This window comes from Rhinoderma darwinii, chromosome 1, assembly GCF_050947455.1.
Source record: "Rhinoderma darwinii isolate aRhiDar2 chromosome 1, aRhiDar2.hap1, whole genome shotgun sequence".
In the NCBI taxonomy this organism is placed as follows: domain Eukaryota; kingdom Metazoa; phylum Chordata; class Amphibia; order Anura; family Rhinodermatidae; genus Rhinoderma; species Rhinoderma darwinii.
Window position 1 is genome coordinate 592,050,484 of NC_134687.1, and position 24,155 is coordinate 592,074,638.

Below are 24,155 nucleotides of genomic sequence, written 5' to 3' on the forward strand. Positions count from 1 at the left end.
ATTGGATTGAGAATTGGCTCAAGGACCGTATCCAGAGAGTTGTGGTCAATGATTCCTTCTCTGAATGGTCACCGGTTATAAGTGGTGTACCCCAGGGTTCAGTGCTGGGACCACTATTATTCAACTTTTTTATTAATGATATAGAGGATGGGATTAATAGCACTATTTCTATTTTTGCAGATGACACCAAGCTATGTAATATAGTTCAGACTATGGAAGATGTTCATGAATTACAGGCAGATTTAAACAAACTAAGTGTTTGGGCGTCCACTTGGCAGATGAAGTTTAATGTAGATAAATGTAAAGTTATGCATCTGGGTACCAACAACCTGCATGCATCATATGTCCTAGGGGGCGCTACACTGGCGGATTCACTTGTTGAGAAGGATCTGGGTGTACTTGTAAATCATAAACTCAATAACAGCATGCAGTGTCAATCAGCTGCTTCAAAGGCCAGCAGGATATTGTCGTGTATTAAAAGAGGCATGGACTCACGGGACAGGGATGTAATATTGCCACTTTACAAAGCATTAGTGAGGCCTCATCTAGAATATGCAGTTCAGTTCTGGGCTCCAGTTCATAGAAAGGATGCCCTGGAGTTGGAAAAAATACAAAGAAGAGCAACAAAGCTAATAAGGGGCATGGAGAATTTAAGTTATGAGGAAAGATTGAAAGAATTAAACCTATTTAGCCTTGAAAAAAGACGACTAAGGGGGGACATGATTAACTTATATAAATATATTAATGGCACATACAAAAAATATGGTGATATCCTGTTCCTTGTAAAACCCGCTCAAAAAACAAGGGGGCACTCCCTCCGTCTGGAGAAAAAAAGGTTCAAGCTGCAGAGGCGACAAGGCTTCTTTACAGTAAGAACGGTGAATTTATGGAATAGCCTACCGCAGGAGCTGGTCACAGCAGGGACAGTAGATGGCTTTAAAAAAGGGTTAGATAATTTCCTAGAACAAAAAAATATTAGCTCCTATGTGTAGAAATTTTTCCTTCCCTTTTCCCTTCCCTTGGTTGAACTTGATGGACATGTGTCTTTTTTCAGCCGTACTAACTATGTAACTATGTCTACGGGGGATGTGTGTGATGCTATCTACAGAGGGGCTGTGTGTGTGGCGCTGTCTACACTGGGTCCGTGTGTGTGGCGCTTTCTACAGGGGGATGTGTGGGACACTATCTACAGGGGATGTGTGGGGCGCTATCTACAGGGGGATGTGTGTGATGCTATCTACAGGGGACTGTGTGTGACACTGCCTACAGGGGGCTAGGTGTGGCGCTATCTAGAGGAGGGCTGTGTGGCGCTATCTACAGGGGGGCTGTGTGTGATGCTATCTATAGGGGGATATGTGTGATACTATCTACAGGGGGGCTGTGTGTGATACTATCTACAGGGGGGCTGTGTGTGATGCTATCTACAGGGGGGCTGTGTGTGATGCTATCTACAGGGGGGCTGTGTGGCGCTATCTACAGGGGGTTTGTGTGGCGCTATCTACAGGGGGTTTGTGTGGCGCTATCTACAGGGGGGCTGTGTTGCGCTATCTACAGGGGGATTTCTGTGATGCTATCTACAGGGGGGCTGTGTGGTGCTATCTACAGGGGGGCTGTGTGGTGCTATCTACAGGGGGGCTGTGTGGTGCTATCTACAGGGAGCGCTGTGTGTGGCGCTATCTACAGGGAGGGCTGTGTGTGGCACTATCTACAGGGGGTCTGTGTGGTGCTGTCTACAGTGGTCTGTGTGTGATGCTATCTACAGGGGGGCTGTGTGTGGCGCTATCTACAGGGGGATTTGTGTGATGCTATCTACAGGGGGATTTGTGTGATGCTATCTACAGGGGGGTGTGTGGCGCTATCTACAGGGAGGGCTGTGTGTGGCACTATCTACAGGGGTCTGTGTGTGATGCTATCTATAGGGGGCTGTGTGTGGCGCTATCTACAGGGGGGCTGTGTGTGGCGCTATCTGCAGGGGGCTGTGTGTGGCGCTATCTACATGGGTTTGTGTGCCGCTATCTACAGGGGGTCTGGAGGGATTCTTTCATTGATGCCTATAATTGGTGTTTATAACTGCTACTACTGTACTCTAGACAATCCTTTGTAAGCCAAATACATCAGGATCAGGACTACATAGACTTTATACATTGTAAAAAACAAACAAACCACCAGTTGTTAGAAGTGGCTCGGTTGTGTTGTTTGGATGCAAACAAGAATGTTCACAAATAGCAGATGTTTATCTGGCCAAAAGGTTGCCTTATTACGATATGACAAATAAATGCTTCGTTTTATGAGAAGCTCTGGTGCCTTGAATTTTCTTGTGTTCTATAAACAAGAATGTTCCCATTAACAGCAAGCAGAGATCTTGAAATGGTGAGGAACACAAGGTAAGAAAGTATGGTGTAAACATTGCCAAACGTTTTACTCTACAACAATTAAAGCAACTGCCCAGTCCTATGATTGGACAGTCATACTGGGTGGAAAATAAAACATATTCATAGTACCATGAAAAGTTATACAATTTTAGCATATATTTTTCAAGATCTCTTATTGCTGTTCTTGAATTGGAACCTTTATTATTTTATTTAGAGGAGATGAATTTCTTTCCTGGTCATGTGATCATAACATAGGTGTCAGGCTCATTACAAGACACCGCTCTGAGAATTATACTGTGTAACTGTAACGAGCCTTGAACCTGTGTGAGCAGCACTTGACAGAACAGACTTTCATTCTTTGGAAGTAAACATGGAAGGTTTCCATTTAATGACATAAGCAGAGATCTTGAAAAACGTGTATAGAAAAACTTATGTTTCATGGTGGTTGGGAAATGACAGTGTTTGTTTGGATGTATGGAGCGTTTAGTTTATAGATCTGTATGGATCTCAAATATACTAACTAGCCACAATATTTGGGGCGTTACTTTCTGGTCTTTAAGAAGTGGAGCATAGGGTCAGGGGGCACATGCATCCCCGACCGCCATCCCAGCTAACCCCTGCTGTAGTTTAACCCGTCACCCGCTATCAGTCTGCAAGATTTTCCGGCAATGTGGTAGTGGAGAATTTTATACTTGACATTCTGGATCTCTCTAGGGCGGGGCTGAAGCGTACTTGGTCTCTATTGCAGACAGAGCAGGGTGGAAGGTTTCTGCTACAGAAAGCTGCCTCTGAACCAGGGCCAAACCAGAATAAGCCAGGCGGAGGGGTGGGAACACTTATGGATGAAGAGGAATGTAACTTTAGTGTCTCTTCAAAATATATTCTGGATTTATTATTATTATAGTGACGTTCAGTTACCTGCAAAGAAAGAAATCCAAGCTAAATCTCTATTTGGGAATTTATTCCCTGTCCCTCAGCGCCATACAGAGATCCTGCTACAATGGGCTCACAGTTTAATGTTCTGATGTTAGACACACTAGGGCCAATTTTAAAAGAATAAATTAACCCATCGTTATATTTTTGGAGTGTGGCAGGGATTCTACGCAAACATGTGGAGTACATAAAAACTCAATGCAGATGTTGTTCTTGGTCGGATTCGAAACCAGAACCCCAGTTCTGCAAAGTAATAGTGCTGACAACTGAACCACCGATCTTTCTGACAGTCCTAGTATGACATTTGTCAATCAACGATGGAAGAAAGGATTCAGGATTCAGTCCTGGACGGTTTGTCTAAGATCTATTTTAGAAAGGTTTGTTTCAAAATAATGAACAGTCTCCTTTTTTCTTTTCTTTTTTTATCCAGACCAATTCAATCAAGACCTCCAAATACAATGTATTCACCTTCCTGCCGCTCAACCTCTTTGAGCAGTTCCAGCGAGTGGCCAACGCCTATTTCGTCTTCCTCCTCATCCTGCAGGTGAACAGATGTCTATTATTTATTATTCTCAATAACCTCCGATCACTATTCTGATATGTAATCACAATGTGGGGAATTTATTACTAGTGCTATGCCAGTTTTCTGGCGTAGAAAAATTGCAAACGGCACAAAAGTCGACTTTTTTCTCGTTTGAGCTGTTCACGCCACTATTTTTTAAAATAAATGGCTGGAGCTTAGCTAAAGGGGCGGGGCCACTTACTTCAGCACTTTCATATGAAGACTAGCATATGAAATGCCATTCTTAAAAAAATTGCCCCCAATGCCGCTGTTAAAGAGCATATAGAGCCTTGTATAAAACCTCCACATAATTTTACTGTTCTAACTTACATATAATGATGAGTAATTTTGTAAATACTTTGCTTTACCTCTCTTTTACTGATCTTTAATTAGATGGTGTCATATACTCCAGTCACATCCAGAGCTGCATCTAGAATCTTGCTGATTTCCTCAGCTTGCAGGATCTGACATATCACTATTTTTCCCCAACTGGTTCAGAATACGGTACAAATCACCCGCTGTTGGGCTCCCTTTTATAAAATTTGTTTACGCCAGACATTAAGAAATGCAGAAAAAAATGACATCAAAGGGCAATGAATCATGGCATTTCAGCTAAGCTGTCAGAGGTATGTCAGGATATTATTGACTGATTCCAAATGGCAACCAATAGAAATATAAATGCAATTTTGGACAAGGATATATACAAAAATCATAGGGCCCCATAACAAAATTCAGAATGAGCCTCACTACCCGCTGAAAGCTCTGCCAATGTACTATACCTTTACTACAGTTAATGTTCAACATTTCATTTTAGCTTTAATTTTATGATATACTGTATATGTATCGTGGAGTTCTGTTTTCGTGACTTGATTAGTAAAATAATTCTAGCTTCCTGCAGCAACCACTAGGGGGAGCTCATTTCAAACGCAGTTATACAGCTAGTAATGAACTCAATGTGAGCTCTAAAAAAACTGTATGAACTGAGCTCCCCCTATTGGCAGCTGTGGGTATCCGCTGTGACAGTGCCATGGCAACAGAGGAAGCCATTTAGTGATGGGCCACTTCTCACTATGATGGGCTTCAAAAGAGTTATGTGTTTCTCTCTGGCAGGAATGTCACTGATTTGGATGTGATCGGAGTATAAGACATGATGTACCTTCTTTTTAATTTTTTTTTTTTATTGAAAGCCCGAGCCGTGCTTTTTCTCACCCAAGTGCATAAAAAGTGCAGAGGTGCCACACAGAAAGTGCACAAGGATCGGGTCTATCGCAGCCCTTCTCTTAAAAGAGAGGGGCCCCTCATAACCATTCCGCGACCCTCCAAACCATAGGCCTAGGTGATCGAGGATCAATGATCCCCCCTTGCCGAAGCTTAGGGACACCCAACAACACTCCAAGGCTTCTACCTGGGCGGCCACCCCAGTATCCACCTTGGAGCCTGCATCTGGTTGCACCTCCCCTCCGAAGAAGGGAGGACGGGTCGCAGGGGAAAAAGGAACCAGAAGGCCACACATTTTCCCCCTAGACCTTGGAAGGGTCTCAGAAGGGCACCGCATCCAAAAATCATGTGACAAACGTGACAAACACAGTGAAAAAACAAAATTAAATAAGTGGATGTGAGACATGACGTGCCTTACAGGAGTGAAATAAATCTGTTGTTTTTTCTTCTCAGCTCATTCCTCAAGTGTCTTCCCTGTCGTGGTTTACTACAGTAGTCCCATTGGTATTGGTGCTGACTGTGTCCGCTGTTAAAGATGCCACTGATGACTTTGTAAGATACCACCAGAGTCTCATCATATAAATGACTGCAAATTCTAATGTATTATGAATATATTAATTATAGTGATAAGGTTAATATGAAATGGTAAAACCCAATCCCAAAAAATTCAATGTTCTATTTCAGATTGTCTGATAATTAACCCTCCTTATATTCTATGAAGGAATTGGGATATGTTCATGCAATTACTGCTATGTGAAAATTGGGGCAGAATTGTCTAGACAGAGGGGGAGGGGGTTAACAAAACTTGGTTGAGATTGTTTTTTTCCCCCCTGTATTTCTACACAAATTTCTCTTTGTTTCAGTATCGCCACAAAAGTGACAATCAGGTGAATAATCGGACAGTCCAAGTACTTAGTAAAGGAGGGTAAGTGGCCACAAACTGTTATTGCCATTTTAACATTTGGTGACATTTGTGTAGTAACATATGCATAAAAGTAGATTACCCAGCATGCACTGCAGTCTTAAGCCTGCCCGGTTCTTCCCCTTATTGAGGCTCCTCCCCTTCAGTCTATGTGCGGTAGTCAATCTTCCTTTTCTCACTGGTGGTTGAGTTGCTTGTAGTGTATCATCATTCTGTCCTGGTTGTAATGGAAATAAGCTCTCCATTACTTCCTGCTGAGCTTGTTTAGCCACTCAGAATAAGCAAAGCAGCAGTGTAAAGCATTGAGGAGGACAGAGCTCCTGTGTATAGATATTGCAGTTACATACTTGGTATGGCGCCCCCTGGTATCTTGATTCCCTCTCAGAACATCCATCTAATGATTTCAGTGCTGGTAAGAAGACGCTTGCAGCACGCTAATTCTTATTGGCTGGCATTCACAAAAACCAGAATCACTCCACTGCCCATGTACGAGAGAATCCAGGCGGTGCTACTGAGCATGTGTGACCACCAGCACAGGACACATTAGATGGACATTCTGAAAGGGAATAAAAAGAACACCAGGGGGAGCCATAACAAGTGTGTAACAGCAATATCTAGCAATAAATATTTTTTTTTATAAATTATTCCAATAGCAAAATTGTGTTTTGCCTGATCCAACAGAAATGTCATATTTAATCATGGGACAACCCCTATAATAATGTTATTTTGCAAAAACTATTGAATGGAAATGTCTCAATCAAGTAAAATTTGATAGGATGATCTTCTCGGTGGAGCTCCAGTCATCAGTGATTGCAGCTTTGCATGTTTCATGTCACTTATTTAGTTTCTCCTTTAGATTTACAAATGAGAAATGGATGAAAGTGCAGGTGGGCGACATCATAAAACTGGAAAATAACAACTTTGTGACGGTATGTTTAATGCTTTATATATTATAGGTATTTCTATAATTTATTATTAAACTAAGAAAGTTAATATTTTAATGCAAACTCCATATTCGCTACTGCATATTAGTAGTTTTTCATGTAATGCAACAACTTTGAGGTTTCCAGAGCAAAAGAAAAATTAACTCATCTGCATAATTTGGATGGGGGCGACTGTCAGGTCTCTGCACACTATAGCAGCCATATGAAGAGCTCTGTGTCCCTACACTAGCTCTCTCTCCACTTCTCATAGCGGGAAGTTCCAGCAGCAATCAGCAGTTGAGTCACTTTATAAGGCCTTATTCACACGACAGTTGAATACGTCCGTGTGATGGGCGTCACACGGACGCATGTTTTCCAATGGGGCCGTTCACACGGCCGTTGTTTCAACGGACCGTGTGAAGGGTCCCTTGAAAAATAGAACTTCTCTTATTTTGTTCCGTTTTCACGGATCCCTCCATAGGCTCAAGTCTATGGGGATCTGTGAAAATGAGACCCACAGGGGGTCACCTCGGACATGAAAAACGTCACGTCTGAGTGTCCCCACGCTCGTGTGAATCTAGCCTAATCATCATACGTTACGGATCAGGTATTAATCTGGAGTTACAGCCTTATTATAGTCCAGAACTACATTGACAATTCTGCAGAGCTGAAATCTTCCAGAGTTCACTGCATGTTCAGTTTCTGCACAGAGAGCAATATGGCGATCTTCATTTTGGTAATTGTTGGTTTTACACCACATATCTGATGTAGGAAAAATAAATGTCCCCTGCATTATAGGATCTAAGCTATGTTTTTTTTGTTTGGGGGGGGTCCCATAACAACCAGCAGAATTGTGACTGCATGTCTGGAGTATAATAAAGAATGCAATTTAGGAGCAGTACAAGAAAAGTAATGATACAATGTAACACAACTTTTTATGCAGATTTATTTTATATGAGAACTGTAAAAATGTGTCCAACAGTGGATATAATACAAAATTACTAAACGTTTTTCAGTTGTTATTACAGGAAAAGGACACAAACATAAATGTAGTCAATGCTTAAAGTGTAGCTAAACGTTTGACAAACTTCTGACATGTCATAGAGACATGTCAGAAGTTTGGATTGGTGGGGGTCCGAGCACTGAGACCTCCACCAATCTCTAGAACGAATCAGCTGAAGTGCTCGTGTGAGCGCTCAGCCGCTTTGTGTCCGGCTTTTTCCAGAAAGCCGATGTATCGGAGTACGGGCTCATAGACTTTCTATAGAGTCCGTACACTGATACATTTATTTCCGGAAATAGCCGAACAGACACGAAGCGGCTGAGAGATCACATGAGCACTTCAGCTGCTTTGTTCTAGTGATTGCTGGGGGTCTCAGTGCTTGGACCCCCACCAATCCAAACTTCTGACATGTCAGAAGTTTGTCAAACGTTTAGCTACACTTTAATATTACTTAAAGAGAAAAATACTAAAGAGCAACTCTAACTTTAGGTATATCCTTCTTTGAGGTCCAGAGTATGTAGTTACCCTCCCCTCCAGTCTCTAATCACTGACCTCAATGGTCTCGATAGAAGAATGAGGGTAAGGCCACACGGTGCGATCACGGTGCATTTATGTTGCGTTTTTAAACGGCAGCAAGTCATGTTTCAATAGAAGTCAATGGTGAGATTTGTGTTATGGACAGACGGCTGCTATTCTATTACAATGTGTTTTTTGTGCGGTTGACTGCATCTTCATAATGTCCGACCGCATGCGGTTAATGACCGCGCTGCTAAAGTTGTTGCTGAACTGCTTGCGTTTTTGGTAACTGTTCTGCAATTCATTGTAATGAACTATATACAGGAAGCACCTAACAAACCTCAACACCGGTGAAAACTATGTCCATCAATTATTTCCTTTAAAAACGCAATAGAACTGCAGCATTAAAGAGACAAAAAACACATGCAGTTAACCGCATGTGGTTTTCAAACGCAACAAAACCGCATCAAAAACGCACCGTGTGGCCTTACCCTAATGGATTCACGCATTTATTTGTAATGCAGTTTTTGGTGCAGTTATTTTTAGCCATACACAGGAGTCGATACAAAATAAAGAAGTATAAGTCGTTCATTTGTACGTTTCCTTCTGCACCAAATACTGTATATGTGAATCCAGCTTTACGTTGCTGGAAGTTTGTTGGTCATTGAATTTTTAGAATTGTCTGAAGTTCCTCTTTAATAAGAGTATTTCCCATGGTAAATACTGTATATATGTATCTAATCTACATTATACCTAGATAGTCAGTACAATTCTGCTAATCTGGTAGAAACAGGGCACAACAGGTGATATTGGTATTAGATGAATATATTAAATAAAGAGTTGAGATTTTGCTGGAAAATACGCAGCCAAAAAGCATAAAAATTACTATGCAGCACAATACACTAATCTTAACATAAAATATCAGTAAATGAGGAACCTTTTAAATGCTTATGTCCATTACATCTTCCACTTCTATATTGGATTATCTGATATCAGGACTACATTTTGTTACTTTGTAACCATGATTGCGATTGGTCCCTCTCCAGGCCACTCCTGCCTGAGGCACATCCTGTCTGTCCCGTTTTGCATATTACACGGGTCGACGTGGGCTGTGTAAACGGGCGCTAATCAACGAGACAGATCGATCAGTACTCCTTTCACAAGGAGCTAGTATGGGGACGAGCGCTCGTTACTCCGATTTACACAGGGAGATGTGCTGCCGACAACGATAATATTTTTGGCATTTAAAACGATACAATCAGCTGAATGAATGAGCAAACGAACGCTCGTTTGTCCGATAATTGGCCCATGTAAAAGGGCCTCAAGTCTTCTGATGTTGACAGGTCCAGTCTCTAAATATAATATACAGAGATAAGAGCTATAAGTAGAATTTGCGTCTCCTGTGTAATGTCCCTTGTCCCAGCATGGAGGAGTCTCACTGCTCTCTTGCGTTTAGGCAGATCTGCTGTTACTTTCCAGCAGCGAACCCAACAGCCTGGTATACATCGAGACAGCTGAGCTGGACGGGTAAGTACTTCCTTCTAATAGCTGACATTAATAATGGTCGTTGCAGTATTATAGTAGTTATATTCTTGACAATAGAAGGGAGTATTATAGTAGTTATGTTTTTCTCCATAGGTTTCAGTATTATAGTAGTTATATTCTTGTATATAGGAGGCAGTATTATAGTAGTTATATTCTTGTACATAGGAGCAGTATTATAGTAGTTATATTCTTGTATATAGGAGGCAGTATTATAGTAGTTATATTCATGTACATAGGGAGCAGTATTATAGTAGTTATATTCTTGTACAAAGGAGGCAGTATTATAGTAGTTATATTCTTGTATATAGGGGGCAGTATTATAGTAGTTATATTCTTGTACATAGGAGGCAGTATTATAGTAGTTATATTCTTGACAATAGAAGGGAGTATTATAGTAGTTATGTTTTTCTCCATAGGTTTCAGTATTATAGTAGTTATATTCTTGTATATAGGAGGCAGTATTATAGTAGTTATATTCTTGTACATAGGAGCAGTATTATAGTAGTTATATTCTTGTATATAGGAGGCAGTATTATAGTAGTTATATTCATGTACATAGGGAGCAGTATTATAGTAGTTATATTCTTGTACAAAGGAGGCAGTATTATAGTAGTTATATTCTTGTATATAGGGGGCAGTATTATAGTAGTTATATTCTTGTACATAGGAGGCAGTATTATAGTAGTTATATTCTTGTACATAGGGGGCAGTATTATAGTAGTTATATTCTTGTATATAGCGGGCAGTATTATAGTAGTTATATTCTTGTACAAAGGAGGCAGTATTATAGTAGTTATATTCTTGTACATAGGAGGCAGTATTATAGTAGTTATATTCTTGTATATAGGGGCAGTATTATAGTAGTTATATTCTTGTACATGGGGAACAGTATTATAGTAGTTATATTCTTGTACATAGGAGCAGTATTATAGTAGTTATATTCTTGTACATAGGGGGCAGTATTATAGTAGTTATATTCTTGTACAGAGAAGGCAGTATTATAGTAGTTATATACTTGTACATAGGATGCAGTATTATAGTAGTTATATTCTTGTACATAGGGGGTAGTATTATAGTAGTTATATTCTTGTACATAGGATGCAGTATTATAGTAGTTATATTCCTGTACATAGGGAACAGTATTATAGTAGTTATATTCTTGTACATAGGAGCAGTATTATAGTAGTTATATTCTTGTACATAGGGTGCAGTATTATAGTAGTTATATTCTTGTACATAGGGGGCAGTATTATAGTAGTTCTATTCTTGTACATAGGTGGCAGTATTATGGTAGTTCTATTCTTGTACATAGGGGCAGTATTATAGTAGTTCTATTCTTGTACATAAGGGACAGTATTATAGTAGTTATATTCTTGTATATAGGGGCAGTATTATAGTAGTTCTATTCTTGTACATAGGGAGCAGTATTATAGTAGTTATATTCTTGTACATAGTGGGCAGTATTATAGTAGTTATATTGTTGTATATAGAGGGCAGTATTATAGTAGTTATATCCTTATACATAGGGGGCAGTATTATAGTAGTTATATTCTTGTACATAGGAGGCAGTATTATAGTAGTTATATTCTTGTACATAAGGGACAGTATTATAGTAGTTATATTCCTGTACGTAGTGGGCAGTATTATAGTAGTTATATTGTTGTACATAGAGGGCAGTATTATAGTAGTTATATTCTTATACATAGGGGCAGTATTATAGTAGTTATATTCTTGTATATAGGAAGTAGTATTATAGTAGTTATATTTTTGTATATAGGGGGCGGTATTATATTAGTTATATTCTTGTACATTAGAAGCAGTATTATAGTACTTATATTCTTGTACATAGGGGGCAGTATTATAGTAGTTATATTCTTGTACAGAGGAGGCAGTATTATAGTAGTTATATACTTGTACATAGGATGCAGTATTATAGTAGTTATATTCTTGTACATAGGGGGTAGTATTATAGTAGTTATATTCTTGTACATAGGATGCAGTATTATAGTAGTTATATTCCTGTACATAGGGAACAGTATTATAGTAGTTATATTCTTGTACATAGGAGCAGTATTATAGTAGTTATATTCTTGTACATAGGGTGCAGTATTATAGTAGTTATATTCTTGTACATAGGGGGCAGTATTATAGTAGTTCTATTCTTGTACATAGGTGGCAGTATTATGGTAGTTATATTCTTGTACATAGGGACAGTATTATAATAGTTCTATTCTTGTACATAAGGGACAGTATTATAGTAGTTATATTCTTGTATATAGGGGGCAGTATTATAGTAGTTCTATTCTTGTACATAGGGAGCAGTATTATAGTAGTTATATTCTTGTACATAGTGGGCAGTATTATAGTAGTTATATTGTTGTACATAGAGGGCAGTATTATAGTAGTTATATTCTTATACATAGGGGGCAGTATTATAGTAGTTATATTCTTGTACATAGGAGGCAGTATTATAGTAGTTATATTCTTGTACATAAGGGACAGTATTATAGTAGTTATATTCCTGTACATAGTGGGCAGTATTATAGTAGTTATATTGTTGCACATAGAGGGCAGTATTATAGTAGTTATATTCTTATACATAGGGGCAGTATTATAGTAGTTATATTCTTGTATATAGGAAGTAGTATTATAGTAGTTATATTCTTGTATATAGGGGGCGGTATTATATTAGTTATATTCTTGTATATAGGGGCGGTATTATATTAGTTATATTCTTGTACATTAGAAGCAGTATTATAGTAGTTATATTCTTGTACATAGGGGCAGTATTATAGTAGTTATGGTCTGGTCCACCAAGTTTAGTATTTTAAAAATTATTATTTACTTCATGTGTGGCAGTATTATAGTAGTACCTAAGCTTTCCTAAAATACCTAGATAGTATAGAGTTCAATAACTGAGCTGAATTTGCAGTTTTTTACGTGGAGTCACACTTTAATTTTCCTGTAGATAACGGTCCTTTTCTTGACCACATATTCCCCTTATTTTATGTGTCTTCTTCCAGAGAAACTAATCTGAAGGTGAAGCAGGCCCTTACGATAACAGGAGACCTTGGAGAGAATCTGACAGAACTCTCGCAGTTTGATGGTATGTCCACCTAGCTAGACTTTCTTTACCCAGGCAAATGTTCAGTTTTTGCCTCCATTTCTGTAACTAAATATCCTGGCAAAGGCTTGTTGGCATCCAGGACACATGTCACATTAGCCCCATAGCTATGCCCCTGTAGGTTAGAGCCACATATTATATTCAATATGTAGAGTCACATGGCGACATCACATTTTGTCCCCACCGGTAACTTTACATTGTTTTGCAGCCCTTTGTTAAAAGCCAGGCCAACCGAAATCAGCAGACAGGTTGCTTGTAGCAGCAGTCCTGATGTCTGTGTCAGATGTGCCTCATTGACATCAGTACTCTAATACCTAAATTATTTTATTAATCTGAACTGTTTTATATTCATTTAATAAAATATTTTATTATATGTGAAGAATAATATGAACAGGGCTGGAAGCTGACACCTTAAGGCTGTGCGTAAAAGTACACAGCGTATCCGCCCTTGTCCCCGCAGGGAGTTCTGGCCGAAAAATCACACCAATTTGTGGTGCAGTTTTTCGTCCACAATGTCCACTGCGGAATACGGCAGGTAATTTTTCTGAGTTGCATTTTTTGCAGCGGAAACATAGCCTTTCCACCGCAAATATTCCACAAACTTCTATTTGTTGCAAGTTTTACCTCCCTATTGACTAAATAAATTGACATGCAACGGATTAAAAAACGCACCGCAGGTCCATTTATGAATGGTATTTCGGTTGATTTTTTACGCAGTGTGTTGATGAGATTTGTTCAAATCTCATCCACTCTGCTGCTATACGCAGCGAATTTTCCACAATTAAATACGTTGCGGAAAGTCCGCAGTATTTACGATACATTTCCTAATTGTGATAATGGCATATTACTTCAGCCTGAAATAAACTGTTGAAGTTGCTTCCGTGGTTACTCACGTAATTTACAATGTATCATTGACAATGTGTTTGTGGTTTCAACTGTCAATATCGGGCAAAGTTCAAGTATTTTGTACGTTTTACCCATTGTTCCTTTAGGTGAAATTGCATGTGAGGCCCCCAATAACAGACTGGACAACTTCACTGGGACCCTTACTTACAAGGGAGAAAAATATTCTCTGGACAATGGAAAAATCTTGCTGCGTGGCTGCACTATTAGGAACACGGAGTGGTGTTTTGGGATGGTCATCTTTGCAGGTGAGTAAATGACTAAGTGTCCTTTGGGGTCTTTCCTAGAGGTGGACAGTAACATAAAAATGCAGGAACGTATCTTTTTTCGTTGACCTAATTTTCCACATTTTCAGGGCCTGACACTAAACTAATGCAGAACAGTGGTCGGACCACCCTAAAACGGACCAGCATTGACCGGCTCATGAATATACTTGTCCTCTGGGTATGTTTCTTATTACAAGGTTCTGAGATACATTTCTGTTAATTTAGCTAAAATAGATACAAATTGTGTTTTGTACTATGTCATCACAGACCGTGGCTTATCTGAGCCTACTTGCAAAAATATTGACCCCCCTTCCCTGTATATATATTCTGTACTATATTGAAAAAACCGAAACTTCAAGTAACACATCAGCCATTGGTAAATTTTTATACTTCTTTTCTGGATTGTATTGACAGATCTTTGGCTTTCTGGCGTTTATGTGCATTATCCAGGCTATTGGTAATGGAATTTGGGAAAGCAAAAAGGGCTATTACTTCCAGGTGTATCTTCCATGGCCAGAAGATGTCAACAACGCAGCCTTCTCCGGGTTCCTCATGTTTTGGTCCTATGTCATTATTCTCAATACTGTGGTGCCCATCTCACTCTATGTCAGGTAGGACTTTTATCTGCAAATCATCTCAATCTCAATAGCAAACACATCAAGATGATCTTTTATCTCTTCCACCTCTGATGGTTGAGAGCTCCACTGCCCCGTCTGAGGGAGTAGACATTCAGTGATGTATCCATTCATTGCATTGGGATTGGCAGCAGACCGTTATTAACCCCCCAACCGTCTCATTAAAGAGGCTCTGTCACCAGATTATCAAATCCCTATCTCCTATTGAATGTGGTCGGCGCTGCAATGTAGATAACAGCAAAGTTTTTTTTTTTTTTTTAAAAACGATAATTTTTGCCCAAGTTATGAGCAATTTTATATTTATGCAAATGAGCTTTTCAATGGCCAACTGGGCGTGTCTTCTCGTTTTACCAACTGGGCGTGTATTGTGTTTTTACCAACTGGGCGTGTATTGTGTTTTTACCAACTGGGCGTTGTGAATAGAAGTGTATGACGCTGACAAATTAGCGTGATACACTTCTCATCGTTCCCACTCAGCTTCTTTCACTACAGACACACAGCGTGACGTCATCCACAGGTCCTTCAACCTTGTCGTCGGTCAGAGAAGATACATCGGCTCCAGCCGTCCGAGAGGATAATATGCTGAATCTTTTCTGTGAGATTTCCAGCAAGGGAAACGAAATCTCGTTTACCTCGTAATCTCGCGAGATTACGCGTGGCTTGCTGGAATCTCACAGAAAAGATTCAGAAGTGTCAGGATTCTGAATACACATGACGTCCAGGCTGGAGGTCATGTGTATTCATTATCAGGACACTTGTGTATGTGGCTGCACATCATTCTAGTAAGAACACTATGTGCTGTGTAAATGAATGGAGAGGAGTGCATGATGCTGATTGGTCACTGATTCGTCAGCATCATACACTTCTATTCACAACGCCCAGTTAGTAAAACAAGTAAACACGCCCAGTTAAAAACACAATACACGCCCAGTTGGACATACGAAAAAAAACACGCCCAGTTGTCCATTTCAAAGCTCATTTGCATATATATATATATATATATATATAAAATAGCTCATAACTTGGCCAAAAATGAACGTTTTTAAAAACAAAACAAAACATTACTGTTCTCTACATTGCAGCGCCGATCACATGCAATAGGAGATTGGGATTTGAGAATCTGGTGACAGAGCCTCTTTAAACAGTCCCACCCCCCAAAATACATGTGTATATACCCCACAAGTGGCGTACAATAAGTATAACCATGCATTACGGCATGTAACGAACAACCCAGGAACATGTCCAGTAAAAAATCACTCAGTCCGGTGGGGCGCCTCCGCCGGAGCACGTGGCGCAGCCTCCGCCCGAGCACGTGGCGCAGCCTCCGCCCATGCCAAAGCCTCAGTAGGAGACACAAAAAATTTAGGAATGGAGCCATCGATCACTCTCATTTTGGCAGGATACAGCATAGCATATTTATACACCTTCTCCCAAAGTTTGTTCCGGGTCTCCGTAAATTGGACGCGTTGTCTCCTTATGTTAACAGAGAAATCCGGATAGATAGAAATGCGTTGAGAATTATTTAGGATAGTTCCTTTATTCCTTGCCGCCTGTAAGATAGCATCCCGGTCCTTGAAATGCAACATACGGGCAAGCAATGGATGCGGAGGGTCACCCGGGGTGGGCCATGCAGACAGGGACCCTATGTGCCCATTCAATGGTAAAAAAGGGAGAAAAATTTGTAACATCCAGGGTGTCTTTCAGCCATTGTTCCAGTTTTTTTTACCGGGTCTGTACCTTCAGATTTTTCCAGCAAACCCACGAAACGAATGTTATTACGGCGCAAACGATTCTCAAAGTCGTCTGCCCGGTCGACCGAAACCCCCACCTGTCTCCTCAGATCGGCATTTTTATCCGGAACATGTCTCATCGTATCTTCCAATTCAGAGACTCTGCGCTCCGTTTCAGTAGTACAGTCACAAATTTTTTGCATATCATGCCTCAGTATGACAAACTCCTGACGCAGTTCTTCCACTTTCGTAACAAGCTTAGATTGGCAGGAATTGATAGCAGCCAGCAAATCAAACAGTGACAAAGAAAGGTCCGGCGAGGCAGGCAACCGCACAAGTCTGGATAATTATTCCAATCTTTTTGCCGCATGAGCAGTGATTTTAGATAGATTAGTACCGGAGGGACCAGCATCCAGGTCCTCCAAGGAGCGAAATGGGCGATCCTCCATAAGAGAGTCCTCATCAGAAGGTGGACGAGAGTGCTCAATCAGGGACTTACTCTTCGCTTTCTTTCCTCTATTGCCACCCATAACAAATATCCAGATACAGGAGTGTGCACAAAATGGCGGAGGAGCAACCAGCGTCTCTCTATGCAATGCCGTACAAAACTGGAGTAAGGCGCCAACCAGGATTGTCCTGAGTATCTGCTTCTGGTTGTGTTTATGAGCAGTGGGTACCTTACAGGTACAGTGGGTTACATTTACCCCAGACACTCAGGAGAGTCACAGACAGACACCGCTGCCGATAGGAAGGAGGAGGGGGAGTGTGTGTGTGGGGGGGGGGGGGTGAAGGCCACGCCATTCACCTACCTCCCAGTTAGAAGCAACCCGATATAGGGCTATCGGATCCGTCTCCAAGTCCCCTCTGCCAACACACTCCGCCAGGCGATGCCCAGCTCCACAGCCGCTCCACAGCAACACCACGACCGCTGACAGTCCAGCCGGAACACATCAGCCGCTTCAGAAGCGCCAACCGGAAGTGCAGGGCCTCGCTCCGTTCCCCACTCCGGATAAATGTCTCCGAGCCTGGCACCACAAATTTCACCACGGATGGGCACAGGGGTGGGAGTAGTCCCCTCACGACACTTGAGAGCTGTTTATCTTGCAGGATGACAGCGATATCTACAGGATAAGGAGCAGGGTACTCAAGAGCCCAGCGAGACACGTCTGCGCAGTCAGACATCTGGCCACGCCCCACTATTGTTCCTCTGGTCTTGTTCTCTATGATGGTCTCCGGCCCCTCCTCCCTCACCCTCCTATCTTCCTTTCTGCCTTCTCTACTTTCTTCGTGTCCTGTCTTTCTTCTAGGTTCCCGTAGATGTCTGCTGGTTCCGGTGTCCACCGGGCTACTTTTCTTTTGCATTTTCTCAGTAGATCGATGCTGTTTTTTCACTTTTTGCATTGATGCTTTATGTTGGCCTGCACTTTATTATCTACTGCTCAATGTTCAAAAATAAAATAAAAGAATTTATATAAAAAAGAAAAAGAGAAAAATGTCTTACAAGTTGCACCAAATTTGTCATATAGTGTGCGCCATTGTGATAAATCCCTTGGTTAAGACGCGATCCCAGTAAGGTTTTATCTCATAGTAGTTTTAATGAGTGAAACAATGCATTTTTTTGGGAACCGAACTGTTTCTAACGCAATAAAACTTAAATCGCCTCTTAACTAAGGGATGTAGTTATTCGGAGCAGCACCTACACAGCCTGATTTTCTAATCTCCACGGATCTCCATAATCGGGGTCATCTTAATCGCTTGATACGGACTTACAGCGGCAGATATTATAATATATAAGTAAGGCCCCATGCACACGACCGTAAAAAATCTCTGTAATAGGGTCCACAATTACGGACCCATTCAGTTCTATTGGCCGTGGACGCCTTTCCGTATCGCTACGGATAGGTGTCCGTGCCGTAGAACTGTACCGCAAAAGATAGTACATGTCCTATCTTTTGCGTTTTACGGGCCGTGCTCCCGTGCTCCCATACTCCCATACAGCCTGAAAATGCGGGCTGCGCACCACGGCCGGCCGTGCCCGCAATCGCGGGCCGTGATTACGGGCACAGCTGTGTGCATGAGGCCTTAGGATGTTGGGCTCCTAGATTAATTATCCCAGACGAGCATAACAATTTACACCCGCTTTCAATTACTTTGTGCGAGATAATGCTCTATGAAGCGTTTTTATACGGCCTCTTAAATCTTTTCTGTCCTCAGTGTTGAAATCATTCGTCTTGGAAACAGCTTCTATATCAATTGGGACCGTAAAATGTATTACCCAAAGAATGACACTCCAGCAGAGGCTCGTACCACCACCCTCAACGAAGAACTGGGGCAGATCAAATACATCTTCTCCGACAAAACCGGAACTCTCACTCAGAACATCATGACCTTCAATAAGTGTTCAATAAATGGCAATTCGTATGGTGAGTAGGATTGTCCAGCCTGGTCACTTTTTTTTTTATGGTACTGTTTTATCAGTGTGACTACAGGTCTAGACACATCTATTGGTAAGGCCCCATGCACACGACCGTAAAAAACCTCCGCAAAAACGGAGCCATTCACTTTCATTGAACACTGACACCTTTCCGTAGTACTACGGAAGGGTGTCCGTGCCGTGGAAATGTTCCGGGAATTATGGAACATGTCCGTTCTTTTGCATTTTGCGGGCCGTGCTCCCATACTTTGTATGGAAGCACGGCCCGAAAATGCGTCTGTCAGTCGGCGGCCGGCCGTGCCCGCAATCGCGGGCCGTGATTGCGGGCACCGTCGTGTGCATGGGGCCTAAGTAAAGTCTTCTCCAAGCCTTGAAGTTGCGTGTGGCTTATAGCACTAATGAACACATAGAGTAGTGGGACATGCCCATAGGTGGCACCTCTGAAATAGATGTATGAATAATTTTATTCAGATTATGTAAACATAAGTTACACATGAAAATTTAAAAAACATTAAAAAATGCTCAAATAAGAGTCAAAATAGAATCAAAATCCCAACATGATGGTGGTCCATATACACTCAACAGGGCCACAATTATCTATTCAGATTAATAACCATAAATATATAGCAATAAATATTGCCACAAAAATAGTTTAAAGCACAGTCAATATATGTGATACGACAAATAGTGCAGTATCAAAAAATATATATGAAACAACACATACAAATATAAAAAAAAGAAAAAACAACCTTTGCGTAAAGTGTGTTATAATTCACCCATGTAGTTCAGGTTGCCCATATACTCCAAGGGTTTATATAGGAAATCTTAGTGCCAATGTCACATAATTTCAAACCATGGAAAGAGTTCCTATCAGTATATAAATGAATATATCTATATCGCCCAGGGCTTCGCCCCCCCCTATCATACAAATTCAGCTGTATTGTGTGAAGATAATAAATACCTGTCTTAGGCTACATGACCAATTTATGCACGAAAAAAAAGCATGTAAAATCTGTCCGTGTGCGCTGCGTTTTGCATCACTGTGCTTTGCGAGTGGCATGTGTTTTTCACGCACTCGCAAGAATTGTAAAAAAATTTTTTCAATGTAATTGATGCGTAAAACACAGACAGCGGACGCACATGTCCGTGGTTTTCACGCACCCTTTGACTTCAATGGGCGGCTAGGTGCGTGAAAACGCACCAATATAGGATATGCATTGAGTTTCACCTAACGGACACTTGCTGAGTGAAAACTCACACGTGTGAATAGCCCCATTGAATTGTTTCACAGCAAACAGACGAGATTCACACGGTTCACACGGACGAGATTCATGAATTCCACTATATGACCTCATCATTAAGCGGCAGGTGATATGAGAAAGTACCTTGAATACTTTATTCATGTCACATGTGCAGAATAAATGATGAGCGATTCAAAAATAATATCATATATCTCAGGATACAGATCTGGCCATTCTAAAACACAATGGCTACACAATGCTATATGAGGAGCCCCAACCGATCCTCTTTCTCAATACACAGATCACACATAATTTACAATGTCTTGTGTTCCTGCGTCTTTTCTCCCTTGATTTGCTTATTTTATCCTTAAACGGCATGCTTTCTATTGCTTTGTTTTCACGCTCACTGGTTTAAAAGGTACAAGGAAAAGCCTAGAGAGGAAGTCTCTTGTGCAGCAGATAGAAATTCCAGGTTCTCCACCTGACCTCTAATGACTTTGTTACCATATCTAATGATGACAGGCTATATATAATATATCTAAATTATAAAATATATTCATTTGTATAACTCAATCCAGCATGATCATAGTCATGTGCATTATTGTGCACCATTGCACCCCTTTCTTATAATCCTGCTTTCTTATGTGGCCGGATGCCCTGTTGCAATCAATACCTCTGCAAACCCTATAGCTATGCCAATGCCGGTGATCACTTTAGTACATCTAGCTACATGTAGAAAAATGGTGGTCACCCTTATAGGAAGTCAAGTGGTTGCTAGGCAGCCTCAACCAACACATCCTCTTTCCTAAATAGAAAACCCACCATGGTAAAACAGATCAGAAATTTGGAGAATTGAAAACTGAGAAGCTATCCTTTCTGAAGTTCCCCTTTAAGAAACTGATTATAGGGGAATCCTTCTTATTAGCTGTTTTCTCCTCCCTCCATAGCTACAATGTGCAACCTTACAGTCCCTCCATAATGTTTATTTCAAATATCTCTTGTACCTTTAATAGTACTAACACTTTTTTTTTTTCTTACAGGTGATGTATTTGACTATGCAGGAAACAGACTGGAAATAAATGAGGTAGGGTTACTGAGAACTTGAAACTCTTTATGTTCATTTATAATTATTACCAACATTGTTGAGAAAATGTTATAAACCAAAATTTAAAGGGAAACATTCACTATTGTTGAAGGGTTGATCACCTTTAAACATCATTTGATATATACAGTACAGAGCTGTATGCAGTATTCTACAGGCTTCCGAGTTGAAATCTCCCTGCATTCCCTGCTTGTTCAGTATCTCCACACAGCTTGCTCTGGTGGTATGCATTTGTCCTTTTTACATCAGGAACTGTACAGTGACCTGATGTAGGAAAAACTAACTACCTTACTGTATTATAGGAGGAGGACTAACTAATATATGCTTTACTGGTATTTTTTTTTTACTTTGGGTTTAGAAGATGGTAACTATAAGTGGACAGCCAGCAGATAGGTTCTTCTCCATCGCTCTTTCTGTTACATTGGTCATTCTCCAGTCACAACAGATGCAGAGAGAGACATCTCAGACCTTGAGACCTGTAATAAAACGATCTCTTCTATCTCAGTACACAGAAAAGGTGGATTTTTCCTACAACCCTCTGGCCGATCCCAAGTTCTTTTTTCATGATCACAGATTGGTGGAATCAGTAAAGATGGAAGAAACGGCCACACATGAGTTCTTCCGGCTTTTGGCATTATGTCACACAGCGATGTCCGATGAGAAAAAACAAGGTAAGATGAAGTGACCTGGGTGATTGCTTTACACTGTTTTTGACCGCCTTCTGATAGTCTCTTACTTTTTTATATATTTGTAATATTTAAGTCTCTTCAACTATGCCGGGCTTTTATGATAATTCACTGTTGCCTTGGAAAATCCTTCCCTAGGTACAGTTTTTAGATACGTTTGGTTGGAACCATGGTTTATCTGCCGCAGCCATGTCAGCTCTATGAGGCTTAGGTAGTTGGAGGAGCCCATGCCTAAACAGTCGTCTTCTAAAGTCCCAATTCTGTAATGGCCACTTAGGATGTAGGGCTGGACCTCCCTCTTCCGTGTGTTCTCTGTCTTATGGACTGCAGCGGTGATGGCTGTGTAACAATACAAAACTCCTGCATCTCTATTGACCTAGGGGTGTGTGGTTTTGGTTTCTATGGCCCCACCATGGGCCTTGCGGCTGGCTTGGGGACCACTCATGGTGTGCACTGGTATGGTGAGGCAGGATTTTTAACTTTACCATGGGACAGGGTCTGTTTTTATTGGAGCCCTGGTTAACAGTAGGGTCTCACCACTTACAATTTTGAGACAGATTCTGGTAATTTCAGCCCTCATAATACCTCCATCCCACCATATAGTGGCAAGATATTAAAGAGGTTATGTGGGTTATGTGTACTCACTGCAGTATGTGAGTACACTTGCTAATATACCTTCCGGTCCCCCGTCGTGCTGATTATGAAATTTTAATAGATTTTTACATCGCTGGCGGGGGGCCGGAAGTCTTCCTTCATGACGACACGACTCTACGTCATGTGATCGGCCCCGCAGTACTCTATGTACAAGCAGTAGCTAATACTTGCCAATACTTTTCGCTCCCCACATATCCCCTTTTATGTCATATACAGCCCACATAATACTGCAATATGGTACCCACATAATACTACATCTCATTTTACAAATAATACCACCATACAACGCTAAATAATGCTTGGTGGCTTTAGTTTGCCTGTGAGGTTCCCATCCTCAGGGGTACCCTAGTTAACCGGAACCCTGTGAAATTGCATCGTTTTCCAACCTCCCTAAAACTGGCCCTTCTATGGGACTTTATCTCCTCAACTTTTGTGATGGAAATGATCTGCAAAGGATAGATGGTTATTCTAGTTAGTGTTAGAGGATGTATTTACAATGTTGAGGGCAGTTCAGTAAAATATACAGACTGCTTTATCTAAAAACTGTAGTGTATTTCATGATGTATGTGAAACGATGGATAATCCGCACTCGACTTTCTTATGAGAAGTCTGTATCTCATTCTGCTGACATCTCTTTCTGTGTCTGTCTCAGATGCACTGGTCTATCAGGCGCAGTCCCCAGATGAGGGGGCCCTGGTCACTGCCGCTAGGAACTTTGGCTTTGTCTTCCGCACCCGCACACCAGAAACTATCACGTTGGTGGAGATGGGGAAAACCAAGATGTACGATTTATTGGCCATATTGGACTTCAACAATGAGCGCAAAAGGATGTCAGTGATTGGTGAGTTCTTTAGTCAGAAGAACGCATGAGTAAAGGACTCATGTCCACATTATACAGAGCATATCCATCCGAGTACATAGCATTCCTCCCTTTGTCTTTGTCCTTGTATATCACGGTCAACATTAATTGCGGTTTACAAGGGCGTCAACGGTAGAGATAAGATTTCTATTTGTTGTCCATCATTAGAGCAGAACTGTGTCTGTCTATTACAGCTGTTATGGCACTCTTGATGGTGTGAGCACAACTGCACACAATCCAAAAGACCCCCACTTTGAACTTCCCGGTTCTGTGTTTATGTAGGGGAGCAGTTGGGAGAGGAAGCTGCAAGTGAGAGCAGGAGGACCGAATACACTCTGAAACTGTCATTTCTCTTCCTGTACAGCCTTCCAGTGACCCCAAGGGTGTGATACAGGAACTTTTATTCATGTTATGCCTTCTATTGCCAATCAGATAGTATATGTGCTCATATTGTCACATAGGGGGTCTTTCTTTTCAACTAAAGGAGTGAGATGAACAATTACACATCTGATCATCCCCTAAACCTT

General features: G+C 41.0%; 1 protein-coding gene across 1 annotated transcript in view; it reads left to right on the plus strand.

Annotated features, from left to right (window-relative positions):
- Positions 1–24,155, plus strand: part of LOC142662133 (phospholipid-transporting ATPase ID-like) — a 165,723-nt gene that overhangs the window by 108,848 nt on the left and 32,720 nt on the right. Inside the window, exons 4-16 of the mRNA XM_075840116.1 lie at positions 3,736–3,849; positions 5,539–5,637; positions 5,949–6,010; positions 6,864–6,936; positions 9,906–9,976; positions 13,018–13,100; positions 14,111–14,269; positions 14,377–14,465; positions 14,702–14,898; positions 18,867–19,075; positions 21,368–21,411; positions 21,935–22,100; positions 23,422–23,610. Of these exons, the coding sequence (XP_075696231.1) occupies positions 3,736–3,849; positions 5,539–5,637; positions 5,949–6,010; positions 6,864–6,936; positions 9,906–9,976; positions 13,018–13,100; positions 14,111–14,269; positions 14,377–14,465; positions 14,702–14,898; positions 18,867–19,075; positions 21,368–21,411; positions 21,935–22,100; positions 23,422–23,610 (1,555 nt within the window). The remainder of the gene's footprint in view (positions 1–3,735; positions 3,850–5,538; positions 5,638–5,948; positions 6,011–6,863; positions 6,937–9,905; positions 9,977–13,017; positions 13,101–14,110; positions 14,270–14,376; positions 14,466–14,701; positions 14,899–18,866; positions 19,076–21,367; positions 21,412–21,934; positions 22,101–23,421; positions 23,611–24,155) is intronic.